At 39.4% G+C, this 14,520-nt stretch overlaps 1 protein-coding gene across 1 annotated transcript; it reads left to right on the forward strand.

Annotated features, from left to right (window-relative positions):
• The first annotated feature begins 696 nt into the window (after positions 1 to 696).
• Positions 697 to 1,498, forward strand: LOC101039024 (E3 ubiquitin-protein ligase RNF138). Its single transcript, XM_003923901.3, has one exon. The coding sequence runs from the start codon at positions 697 to 699 to the stop codon at positions 1,432 to 1,434; it is 738 nt and encodes a 245-aa protein (XP_003923950.2). The 3' UTR covers positions 1,435 to 1,498.
• The last annotated feature ends 13,022 nt before the right edge of the window (positions 1,499 to 14,520 follow it).

Below are 14,520 nucleotides of genomic sequence, written 5' to 3' on the forward strand. Positions count from 1 at the left end.
GGGAGGTTAGGGTGGGATAACATGGGGAGAAATGCCAGATATAGGTGCGGAGGGGTGGAGGCAGCAAACCACCTTGCCATGTACGTACCTATGCAACAATCTTGCATGCTCTTCACAGGTACCCCAGAACCTAAAGTGCTATAATATACATAGATGATAGATATAGATATAGATATAGATATAGATATAGATATAGATATAGATATAGATATAGATAGATTGACCCAAAGTGTATTAAAGACTTAAATATTAGACCTGGATCTGTAAAACTGCTAGAAGAAAATAGAGGGGAAAGTCTCTATAGCCTTGGTCTGGGCAGTGATTTTTTTTTTTTTTTTTTTGCTATGACCCCAAAGGCACAGGTAACAAAAGCAAAGTTAGACAAATGGGATCGTATTAAACTAAAAATAATGCAATAATATCCAAAAAGATAAAATACCTGAAAGTATATTTAACCAAGTATATTTTTTGGTAGTTTTCTGTAAAGAAAATAATCAAGAGTAAAGAGACAACCTACAGAATGGGAGAAAATATTTGCAAATCATATATCTGGCAGGGGGTTAATATTCAAAATATGTAAAGAACTCCTGCAACTTAATAATAAGAAAATAGGTGCAGGGAGTCGGGCTCCGGGCCGCCACCATCACCTCGGCCGCTGCAGCCGTTGCCATCGCCTTGTTCCCCCACCCTCCCACCATGGCCGAAGAGCTCTCCGCGGCCACATCCTATACCGAAGATGATTTCTACTGCCCAGTCTGTCAGGAGGTGCTCAAAACGCCCGTGCGGACTGCGGCCTGTCAGCACGTTTTCTGTAGAAAATGTTTCCTGACTGCAATGAGGGAAAGCGGAACACATTGTCCCCTGTGTCGTGGAAACGTGACTAGAAGAGAGAGAGCATGTCCCGAACGGGCTTTAGGCCTTGAAAATATCATGAGGAAGTTTTCTGGTAGCTGCAGATGCTGTGCAAAACAGATTAAATTCTATCGCATGAGACATCATTACAAATCTTGTAAGAAGTATCAGGATGAATATGGTGTTTCTTCTATCATTCCAAACTTTCAGATCTCTCAAGATTCAGTAGGGAACAGTAATAGGAGTGAAACATCTACATCTGATAACACAGAAACTTACCAAGAGAATACAAGTTCTTCTGGTCATCCCACTTTTAAGTGTCCCCTGTGTCAAGAATCAAATTTTACCAGGCAGCGTTTACTGGATCACTGTAACAGTAATCACCTATTTCAGATAATTCCTGTGACATGTCCCATTTGTGTGTCCCTTCCTTGGGGAGATCCTCGCCAGATAACTAGAAATTGTGTTAGTCATCTAAATCAGAGACATCAGTTTGATTATGGAGAATTTGTGAATCTTCAGCTAGATGAAAAAACCCAGTATCAAACTGCTGTTGAAGAATCTTTTCAAGTAAACATCTGAAGGCTGTAGACATCTTTGCATCTTTGTACCTGCAAGTGCCATCCTTAGGGGAAAACTACATGAAGTCACCGTTTCAGTAACTTGATGTGTATATTAATAAAAGTAATTCCATCATTTTAGGTTTTGATTGAAAGTAAAGGCGAGGCTTCTAAAAACTTCATCCTCTTGATAAGTTAAAAAATGAAAGTTATGACATTAGCTTTAAAAGCGTAAAAAAAGATATTTCACTAATGTAATGGTGAAAGAGAATCCCTGTTGTGCTTTATCTTTTTGTAATGCTAAATATTCTTGAATTTTTCATTATGTTGCTTTTGAAATTTGGTGCATTCCTCCCATTTACTTTATTATTGTACACAGATAACACATAGTAGCAAATTTTGAACAGTGTGATTTATATAAACCTAACAAATCTGAGCCAGTTATTAGAGTTGCAGAGTAGAAACTTGAAGTGCTAAATGGAATAATCCAAAGGAAATTTTTAAAATGCAGATTCTAGCTGAAAAATTCAACTATAAGAAAATTATATTCATATAACATTTACTATTTTTGAAGACTAGTGAGAGTTCTGTAGTAATTTTAATTCTTTAAAAAGTGAAAGCTTGTAAAGATATTTTGTTTTTGTTATTAGAAGGAAATAATGAGAAAAATTTATTTCTTTCATGGGCATTTGCTAATTTCAGTCTTACTTTGACTGATTTGTGAGCTTGGAATTTACTAAGCTGAATAACAGCTCGTTAGCCTCAGAATTTTCAATAGCCAGTATTTCTGATTAACTAAGTTGAAACTTTTATTAGAAACTTTCAGTTGGTGATACTGTATTACTGTATTCTACAAGATACAAATGAGAGATTTGGCTTCATCTCAGTTTAGAAATTTATTCAAAGCTAAAGATGTATATGTATGTATACATACACTTGTGTGTGTGTATATATATATATATGCACACATGTATGTTTGTATGCAGTTTGTCAGGTTATATATAGAATTTCTATTAAGGGTTTTTAAAATGGACAAACAATAGGGGGTTGAAGTGTTTACCTGATTTGTTAAAATTTTGTATATCACCAAATTTTTAAAAAGTAACAGTCACATTGCTAAGTGATCTAGTTGGCTGCTATTACACCTTAAAAATTGTATAAAAAAGGTATATTTTGGTTTTGTTAAAACCCTTCTTGACTTTTCTACACTGAACATTTTTTTAACTTGATTTAATAAAAACGTTAATTTTGGAAGTGGAGTTTTGTAAAAACCTTTTTCAATCAAACAGTAATGACTTTATTTATGGATTATAATAACAACCACAAAAAAAGCCATATGTCTTAATGAACATATACCTTTGTTTTGTCATTTTATAGGGTGATGTTTACTATGTATGTGCTTGAGCATTTTCTCTGCAGTTACATGGGTGTAATTTTAAAAACAGGTCCTTTTAAAGAGACTTTTCACCATAGTTTTTTCCAGTTTAAAGCAATAACTTTCATAGTTTCTTTCAAAGTTTAATACATCCAGTATGTTAAGTTAAACCATTCTGGGATTTGGGAACTTCTTTAAAGGAAAATTGTAGTAGAGGTCATCTTGATGGAATTGTGTTTTGAAGTTTTGTGAATGAGCTAAGTATCACTGGTAGTTTTGTGTGCCTCACATATCAGCTTTTTCATAAGGAAAATACTGACTTTATTTGCTTTTATCTGGGAATTTCTCAATATGATTGTTTAAAATTTCCCCTTCTTTTGTTAGTGAGTTGGGAATACGGATAGACTTTACAGATTTAATTTAGGGAAATTAAATTTATGGGGAAAAGTTCTTATTTTTAATACTGCTTATAGCTGAATCAGGATTAAAGGAGGGAAACTGTATTGATACTCCAATACCTTAATTTCACAGTACCACTTAGGAAAACTATTTCAACAAATTACAGTTTATGTTGTTAAACAGTCTTATTTGAGATGTATTGCTTTATTTTTCAATTAAAAGTGGTTTTCTCCTAAAAAAAAAAAATAAGAAGAAGAAAACAAATATTAAAGTTGGCAAAGAACCTGAATAGACATTTCCCCAGTGAAAACATACAGATGGCCAACAGGTATACGAAGAAATGTTCAACATTACCAATCATCAGAAAAATTCAAATAAAAGCTATGGTGAGATATTGTCTCACACCTGTTAGAATAGCTATTACAAAAAAAAAAACAGAAGATATAGATATAGATATAGATATAGATATAGATATAGATATAGATATAGATATAGATATATAGCAAATGTTGGTGAGTATGTGAAGAAAAGGGAATTCTTCTATACTGTTGATGGAATGTAAGTTAGTAGAGCCATTATAGAAAATAATACAAAATTTCCTCAAAAAAAATTATAAATAGAGCTACCATATAATGGTTAGGAAGAATCAACATAGTGAAAATGGCCATACTGCCCAAAGTAATTTACAGATTCAATGCTATTCCCATCAAGCTACCAATGACCTTCTTCACAGAACTGGAAAAAAACACCTTAAACTTCATATGGAACCAAAAGAGAGCCCGCATAGCCAAGTCAATTCTAAGCAAAAAGAACAAAGCGGGAGGCATCACACTACCGGACTTCAAACTATACTACAAGGCTACAGTAATCAAAACAGCATGGTACTGGTACCAAAACAGAGATATAGACCAATGGAACAGAACAGAGGCCTCACAGGAAATACAACATACCCACAACCATCTGATCTTCGACAAACCTGACAAAAACAAGCAATGGGGAAAGGACTCCCTGTTTAATAAATGGTGTTGGGAAAACTGGCTAGCCATGTGCAGAAAGCAGAAACAGGACCCCTTCCTGACACCTTACACCAAAATTAACTCCAGATGGATTAAAGACTTAAACATCAGACCTAATACCATAAAAACCTTAGAAGAAAATCTAGGCAAAACCATTCAGGACATAGGTGTAGGCAAGGACTTCATGACCAAAACGCCAAAAGCAATGGCAACAAAAGCCAAAATAGACAAATGGGACCTAATCAAACTCCACAGCTTCTGCACGGCAAAAGAAACAGTCAGTAGAGTGAATCGGCAACCAACAGAATGGGAAAAAATTTTTGCAGTCTACCCATCTGACAAGGGGCTGATATCCAGAATTTACAAAGAACTAAAGCATATCTACAATAAAAAAACAAGCCCATTCAAAAATGGGCAAAGGATATGAACAGATACTTTACAAAAGAAGACATACAGGAGGCCAACAAACATATGAAAAAATGCTCATCATCACTGGTCATCAGAGAAATGCAAATCAAAACCACATTGAGATACCATCTCACACCAGTTAGAATGGCGATCATTAAAAAATCGGGAAACAACAGATGCTGGAGAGGATGTGGAGAAATAGGAACACTTTTACACTGTTGGTGGGAATGTAAATTAATTCAACCATTGTGGAAGACAGTGTGGCGATTCCTCAAGGACCTAAAAATAGAAATCCCATTTGACCCAGCAATCCCATTACTGGGTATATATCCAAAGGATTATAAATCATTCTACTACAAGGACACATGCACACGAATGTTCATTGCAGCACTGTTTACAATAGCAAAGACCTGGAACCAACCCAAATGCCCAACGATGATAGACTGGATAGGGAAAATGTGGTACATATACACCATGGAATATTATGCAGCCATCAAAAACGATGAGTTCACGTCCTTTATAGGGACATGGATGAACCTGGAAACCATCATTCTCAGCAAACTGACACAAGAGCAGAAAATCAAACACCGTATATTCTCGCTCATAGGCGGGTGTTGAACAATGAGAACACATGGACACAGGGAGGGGAGCACTACACACTGGGGTCTGTTGGGGGGAAATGGGGGAGGGGCGGGGGTGGGGAGGTGGGAAGAGATAGCATGGGGAGAAATGACAGATACAGGTGAGGGGACGGAAGGCAGCAAAGCACACTGCCATGTGTGTACCTATGCAACAATCTTGCATGTTCATCACATGTACCCCAAAACCTAAAATGCAATAAAAAAAAAAAAGAGAAAATCAGTGTGTCAAAGAAATACCTTCATTCCTGTATTTATTGCAGCACTGGAATCAGTCTAAGTGTCCAAGATATGGAATCAATCTAAGTGTACATCAATAAATCAATGGATTTTTTAAAACTGGGTATGAGATATGTGTGTGTGTGTGTGTCTCTCTGTGTGTATACACACAGAGAGACACACACATGTGTGTATACACACAGAGAGACACACACACACAGTGAAATACTGTTTTCTCTTAAAGAAGAAGGCAATTTTGTCACTTAACAACAACATGGATAAAGCTGGAGGACATTATACTATGTGAAATGGGCGCAGACAGACAAATACTGTACGATCTCACTTATATGTAGAGTGTACAAGTTTTGAACTCACAGAAGCAAGAGTAGAATGGTAGTTACCAGGGGCTGAAGCGGGCAGTAGATGGGGAGACATCAATCAAACAATACAAAGTTTCAATTAGGATGAATAAATTCTGGGGATCTATTGTATACCATAGAATGGTTAATAGTAATAGTATGGTTAACAGTAATGCATTGTACACTCAAAAATTGCTCTGGAAGCAAATCCTAAATGTTCTCACTACAATAAAAAAATAAGTATGTGAAGTGATGGATATGTCAGTTAGCTTGGTTGTGGTAATCATTTTACAGTATATACATATATCAAAATATCACATTGAACATTGTAAATATATACAATCCTTATTTGTCAATTAGAAATAAAAATAAAATACTGAAGCAATAGGCCCATTTCATACATCAATGGAATTGTTGGTTGGCAACTTTCAATTTAGGGTAAGTGAACAGAAGTCCTAAAAGCCAGAATTAGGAATGAGTGTATATATCCACAGTGGTATACTGTCTCTCTACAAGTTCATTCAATTTTTTAAAGAAAAATTAATCCTTTTTGTTGTACCATCCTTCCCTAACCAGCTTATATAAAACAGTACCCCCACCCAGTGACTCTCTTTTTTTTAACCTGTGGCATTTCCTTCACAACCCTTACCACCCTCAAAACCATCTAATTTGTCTACTTGCTCATAGCTTATTTCTCCCACTATAGCCTAAGGTTCATGAGAGAAGGTTTTTTGTTTATGTTTTTTAATATATCTGATTTTCTATTGTATCCTTCATGCCTGGAACACTATTCGACACACAGTAGGTGCTCAGTAACTATTGCCAAGTTGATGAATTAATTATGTAATGAATGAATGAATGAATGAAAATGCTATGGCTGGACCACTACAATCTCAAGAAATAATTCACATACATTACAAAAATGAGAAAAAACAAACATTGTTTGATGTCGTAGAAAACTGGCCAGGCACAATGGCTCATGCCTGTAATCCCAGCATTTTGGGAGGCCGAGGCTGGCAGATCACAAGGTCAAGAGATCAAGACCATCCCGGCCAACATGGTGAAACCCAGTCTCTACTAAAATACAAAAATTAGCTGGGCATAATAGTGCATGCCTGTAGTCCCAGCTACTCAGGTGGCTGAGGCAGGAGAATTGTTTGAACCTGGGAGGCTGAGGTTACAGTTAGCTGAGATTGTGCCACTGCATTCCAGCCTGGTGACAGAGCAAGCCTCCGTCTCAAAAAAGAAAAGAAAGAAAATTAAGCATGTTTACTACTTTGTGATACTTGTTTTTGAACCCAGAGAGAGTCCAAACCTCAGGTCCCAAAACAAAAACTTCTCATTGGATGTCATCACTCCCAATCATCTCAAAGGGTCAGGTCATTTCATCTCCAGCAGAGCCCATAGCAGTGGCCAGGGCATGTCCTTAGATCTTGACCTAAAAAAACCTTTCTTTGTCTTCTTCAATTAAGACATTTTAGATGGGAGGACTTTCAAGATGGCCGCCTAAGAACAGCTCAGGACTTCAGCTCCCAGTGAAAGTGCAGAGGGTGAGTGGACGCCGCATTTCCAGACGAACTCTTATTGCCCACAGACCAGGAGATACCCAGGCAGAGGGGTCGCCAGCGTCGCAGTCCCAGCCGGTGCGGCTGTTTTGGCCCCCGCGGGGCTGATTCCGCCCGCGCGGCTGCTGTGACCACTCCCTGTTGCTGCGGTTCTCCGTACAAAAGCCACTGGTCTGGGAGCCCTCTTAGCTGGCGAGCAGAGCCTTGAGACGGCAGAATAGCCCATTCATCTGAAATAGCGAGTCAGGCCAGGAGACTCCTAGGCACAAAATCCGCCAGGAGCCGGCGCCGCGGTTCGAGCCGACTCCGTGAGTCGCAGCACCGGAGATCCCGGCGCCTTTTCAACAAGCGACCGGAACGCGGGGTCGTTCAACTTAAAAGAAAAGACTCTGAGTCAGGGAGCCAGGTGATCAGGTTCGGTTGGTCCCACCCCTCCACCCCCAACAACAACGAAAACAAAAACAGTAATTGGAAACCCTCTGGGTTGAGCCCTTCAAACCAAGCACAGCTGAACCGGGACGGTCCGGCTCCGTGGGGGAGGGGCTTCCGCCATTACTGAGACTCTCCACCGCTACGGAGGCAGGCTGCCGTTGCCAAGGCAACCCGCCGTTGCCGAGGCAACCTGTCACAACAGAGAGAGTCCGCCATAACAGAGGCGGGGCCACCATTGCCCAGACAGTTCTAACTACGCCCATATAAAAAGGACTACAGGGAAGAGCTCAGGGCAGCTGGGCGGAGCCCACAGCAGCTCAGCAAAGCCCCTGCGGGCAGGCAGTGGCTAGGCGTGCTGCTAGCTGGGCGGGTCCGACCCGAAAAAAAAAAAAAAAATCAAAAAAGGCAGTAGTGCAACGGAAACTCAAAAAGCTCCAACTCCCTGGGACAGAGACAGACAACAGGTGGATAAACCCACAAAAATGGGTAGAAACCAGCGTAAAAAGGATGAAAACTCCCGAAACCAGAACACCTCTCCTCCTAAAAGTGACCACAACTCCTCACCAGCAAGGGAACCAGACCGGATGGAGAAGGAGGGTGATGAAATGACAGAATCAGACTTCAGAAGATGGGTAGTAAGAAACTACAATGAGCTAAAAGAACATGTTCTAACCCATCGCAAAGAAAATAGGAACCTTGAAAAAAGATTGGACGAACTGCTGACGAGAATGGACAGCATAGAGAGGAGAAAAAGTGAATTGATGGAGCTGAAAAACGCAACACGAGAACTTCGTGAAGCATGCACAAGCTTCAACAGCCGAATTGACCAAGCAGAAGAAAGGATATCAGAGGTCGAAGACCAACTCAATGAAATAAAAAGAGAAGGCAAGAACAGAGAAAAAAGCGCAAAAAGGAATGAACAAAATCTTCAAGAAATGTGGGACTATGTGAAAAGACCTAATCTACGTCTGATAGGTGTACCTGAATGTGATGAAGAGAATGAATCCAAGCTGGAAAATACTCTTCAGGATATTATCCAGGAAAACTTCCCCAACCTAGCAAGGCAGACCAATATTCAAATCCAGGAAATACAGAGAACACCACAGAGATATTCCTCAAGAAGAGCAACCCCAAGGCACATAATCGTCAGATTCACCAGGGTTGAAATGAAAGAGAAAATGCTAAGGGCAGCCAGAGAGAAAGGTCGGGTTACCCACAAAGGGAAGCCCATTAGACTCACAGCAGATCTCTCAGCAGAAACCCTACAAGCCAGAAGAGACTGGGGGCCAATATTCAACATCCTTAAAGAAAAGAACTTTCAACCCAGAATCTCCTATCCAGCCAAACTCAGCTTCCTAAGTGAAGGAAAAATAAAATCCTTTGTGAACAAGCAAGCACTCAGAGATTTCATCACCACCAAACCTGCTCTACAAGAACTCCTGAAAGAGGCTCTACACATATAAAGGAACAACCAGTACCAGCCACTCCAAAAACACACCAAATGGTAAAAAAGCAGCAACACAATCAAGAATCTGCATCAACTAACCAACAAAACAGCCAGGTAGCATCAAAATGACAGCATCAAATTCACACATAACAATACTATCCCTAAATGTCAATGGACTAAATGCCCCAATCAAAAGACACAGACTGGCAAATTGGATAAAAAGCCAAAACCCATCAGTGTGCTGTATCCAGGAAACCCATCTTACATGCAAGGATACACAAAGGCTCAAAATAAAGGGATGGAGGAAGATCTACCAAGCAAATGGAGAGCAAAAAAAGGCAGGAGTTGCAATTCTCATCTCTGATAAAATAGACTTTACAGCAACAAAGATCAAAAGAGACAAAGAAGGACATTACATAATGGTAAAAGGATCACTGCAACAAGAAGAGCTAACGATCCTAAATATATATGCACCCAATACAGGAGCACCCAGATACATAAGGCAAGTTCTTAATGACTTACAAAGAGACTTAGACTCCCACACAATAATAGTGGGAGACTTTAACACCCCATTGTCAATATTAGACAGATCAACCAGACAGAAAATCAACAAGGATATCCAGGACCTGAACACAGACCTGGAACGAGCAAACCTAATAGACATTTACAGAACTCTCCACCCCAAATCCACAGAATATACATTCTTCTCAGCACCACATCACACCTACTCTAAAATTGACCACATAACTGGCAATAAATCACTCCTCAGCAAATGCAAAAGAACAGAAATCATAACAAACAGTCTCTCAGACCACAGTGCAATCGAGTTAGAACTCAGAATGCAGAAACTAACTCAGAACCGCACAGCTTCATGGAAACTGAACAACTTGCTCTTGAATGTTGACTGGATAAACAATGAAATGAAGGCAGAAATAAAGATGTTCTTCGAAACCAATGAGAACGAAGACACAACATACCAGAATCTCTGGGACACATTTAAAGCAGTCTCTAGAGGAAAATATATAGCAATGAGTGCCCACATGAGAAGAAAGGAGAGATCTAAAATTGACACCCTATCATCAAAATTGAAAGAGCTAGAGGAGCAAGATCAAAAAAACTCAAAACCTAGCAGAAGACAGGAAATAACTAAGATCAGAGCAGAACTGAAGGAAATAGAGACACAAAAAACTCTTCAAAAAATCAATAAATCCAGGAGCTGGTTTTTTGAAAAGATCAACAAAATAGACAGACCACTAGCCAGATTAGTAAAAAAGAAAAGAGAGAATAACCAAATTGATGCAATAAAAAACGATAAAGGGGATATCACCACAGATTCCACAGAAATCCAAACCATCATCAGAGATTATTACAAACAACTCTATGCACATAAACTAGTAAACCTGGAAGAAATGGATAAATTCCTGGACACCTACAACCTCCCAAGCCTAAACCTGGAAGAAGCCGAAACCCTGAATAGACCAATAACATGGTCTGAAGTCGAGGCAGCAATAAAGAGCCTACCACCCAAAAAAAGCCCAGGTCCAGATGGGTTCACAGCTGAATTCTACCAGACATACAAGGAGGAGCTGATACCATTCCTTCTGAAACTATTCCAGACAATCCAAAAAGAGGGAATCCTTCCCAAATCATTTTACGAGACAAACATCATCCTGATACCAAAACCCGGCAGAGACTCAACAAGAAAAGAAAATTTCAGGCCAATATCCATGATGAACATAGATGCAAAAATCTTCAATAAAATACTGGCAAACCGATTGCAACAGCATATCAAAAAGCTCATCCACCATGATCAAGTAGGATTCATCCCGGGGATGCAAGGCTGGTTCAACATACGCAAGTCCATAAACGTAATTCACCACATAAACAGAACCAAAGACAAAAACCACATGATTATCTCGATTGATGCAGAGAAGGCTTTTGACAAAATTCAACAACCCTTTATGCTAAAAACCCTCAATAAACTAGGTATTGACGGAACGTATCTCAAAACAATAAAAGCTATTTACGACAAACCAACAGCCAATATCATACTGAATGGGCAAAAACTGGAAGCATTCCCTTTGAAATCTGGCACTAGACAAGGATGCCCTCTCTCACCACTCCTATTCAATATAGTACTGGAAGTTCTAGCCAGAGCAATCAGGCAAGAAAAAGAAATAAAGGGTATCCAAATTGGAAAGGAGGAAATCAAATTGTCTCTATTTGCAGATGACATGATTGTATATCTGGAAGACCCCATCATCTCAGCCCAAAATCTCCTGAAACTGATAAACAACTTCAGCAAAGTCTCAGGATACAAAATCAACGTGCAAAAATCACAAGCATTCCTATACACCAGTAATAGACTTCAAGAGAGCCAAATCAAGAACGAACTGCCATTCACAATTGCTACAAAGAGAATAAAGTACCTAGGAATACAACTAACAAGGAACGTAAAGGACCTCTTCAAGGAGAACTACAAGCCATTGCTCAACGAAATAAGAGAGGATACAAACAGATGGAGAAACATTCCATGTTCATGGTTAGGAAGAATCAACATCGTGAAAATGGCCATACTGCCCAAAGTAATTTACAGATTCAACGCTATTCCCATCAAGCTACCAATGACCTTCTTCACAGAACTGGAAAAAAACACCTTAAACTTCATATGGAACCAAAAGAGAGCCCGCATAGCCAAGTCAATTCTAAGCAAAAAGAACAAAGCGGGAGGCATCACACTACCGGACTTCAAACTATACTACAAGGCTACAGTAATCAAAACAGCATGGTACTGGTACCAAAACAGAGATATAGACCAATGGAACAGAACAGAGGCCTCACAGGAAATACAACATACCCACAACCATCTGATCTTCGACAAACCTGACAAAAACAAGCAATGGGGAAAGGACTCCCTGTTTAATAAATGGTGTTGGGAAAACTGGCTAGCCATGTGCAGAAAGCAGAAACAGGACCCCTTCCTGACACCTTACACCAAAATTAACTCCAGATGGATTAAAGACTTAAACATCAGACCTAATACCATAAAAACCTTAGAAGAAAATCTAGGCAAAACCATTCAGGACATAGGTGTAGGCAAGGACTTCATGACCAAAACGCCAAAAGCAATGGCAACAAAAGCCAAAATAGACAAATGGGACCTAATCAAACTCCACAGCTTCTGCACGGCAAAAGAAACAGTCAGTAGAGTGAATCGGCAACCAACAGAATGGGAAAAAATTTTTGCAGTCTACCCATCTGACAAGGGGCTGATATCCAAAATTTACAAAGAACTAAAGCAGATCTACAAGAAAAAAACAAACAAGCCCATTCAAAAATGGGAAAAGGATATGAACAGATACTTTACAAAAGAAGACATACAGGAGGCCAACAAACATATGAAAAAATGCTCATCATCACTGGTCATCAGAGAAATGCAAATCAAAACCACATTGAGATACCATCTCACACCAGTTAGAATGGCGATCATTAAAAAATCGGGAAACAACAGATGCTGGAGAGGATGTGGAGAAATAGGAACACTTCTACACTGTTGGTGGGAATGTAAATTAATTCAACCATTGTGGAAGACAGTGTGGCGATTCCTCAAGGACCTAAAAATAGAAATCCCATTTGACCCAGCAATCCCATTACTGGGTATATATCCAAAGGATTATAAATCATTCTACTACAAGGACACGTGCACACGAATGTTCATTGCAGCACTGTTTACAATAGCAAAGACCTGGAACCAACCCAAATGCCCAACGATGATAGACTGGATAGGGAAAATGTGGTACATATACACCATGGAATATTATGCAGCCATCAAAAACGATGAGTTCACGTCCTTTATAGGGACATGGATGAACCTGGAAACCATCATTCTCAGCAAACTGACACAAGAGCAGAAAATCAAACACCGTATATTCTCGCTCATAGGCGGGTGTTGAACAATGAGAACACATGGACACAGGGAGGGGAGCACTACACACTGGGGTCTGTTGGGGGGAAATGGGGGAGGGGCGGGGGGTGGGGAGGTGGGAAGAGACAGCATGGGGAGAAATGACAGATACAGGTGAGGGGACGGAAGGCAGCAAAGCACACTGCCATGTGTGTACCTATGCAACAATCTTGCATGTTCATCACATGTACCCCAAAACCTAAAATGCAATAAAAAAAAAAAAGAAAAACAAAACAAAAAAAAAAAAAAAAAAAAAGACATTTTAGACTTCTGAAAAAAATTCAAGAAGCAAAATTTTACCAGCAGAGAGCTGAGCAATAGGTACAGGTAATATCAGATTATCACTTAATATTCTCATGGCAGAGCAGCTCACCCCTGTAATCCCAGCACTTTCAGAGGCTGAGGCAGGTGAATCACTTGGGGTCAGGAGCTTGAGACCAGCCTGGCCAACATGGTGAAACCCCATCTCTACTAAAAATACAAAAATTACCCTGGCACACTGGCCTGCACTTGTAATCCTGGCTACCCAGGAGGCTGAGGCCAGGAGAATTGCTTGAACCCAGAAGATGGAGTTTGCAGTGAGCCGAAATCACACCACTACACTCAAGCCTGAGTGACAGAGCGAGACTCAGTCTCAATAAAAAAAGAAAAAGGAAAAGAAAAAGAATTTTGTGGAAATACTCTTTTGATCTAAGAATGCCTGTTAGAATCTGAATTTTTCACTGCTTTATGAAAATGATTATTTAAAGACAAGGCATGGAGAATCAACTTCACATTGGCCTCCTACCAGGAATTTGCATAAAACACTGGCCACTTTAATAATCTAAGATGGAGGATTGAGAACACTCAGTCACCAGAAGGCATTTGTCTTCCAGTAGATGACCTGTAACTAATGCAGTTAATTACAGTCCACGTTTCTTTCACTTCCTGGACACAAGTCTTCTTATTTCAGGGAACAGGCCTCTTTATGTTCAGTTCAACAAACATTTATTGCCTACTTTGCATTCCTATGAAACTATGCAACCTCTTTCCATTCCCAAAACTAATATTTTAGGACTTTCATTTCCTGTTTCCAGTTTGAGTGACTTTTCCATAATCAGTTACCTCCTAACCACTTCCAAATAGTGACATTCTTTAAAAATCCCCAAACTGTAATACGATGCCATGGAATATTATTCAGCATTCCAAAAAATGTGCTATCAAGCCATGAAAAGACATGAAAGAACCTTAAATGCATATTTTTAAGTGAAAGAAGCAATCTGAAAAAGGCTACATACTGTGTAATT

This window comes from Saimiri boliviensis, chromosome 6 (assembly GCF_048565385.1).
Source record: "Saimiri boliviensis isolate mSaiBol1 chromosome 6, mSaiBol1.pri, whole genome shotgun sequence".
Taxonomy (NCBI): Eukaryota; Metazoa; Chordata; class Mammalia; order Primates; family Cebidae; genus Saimiri; species Saimiri boliviensis.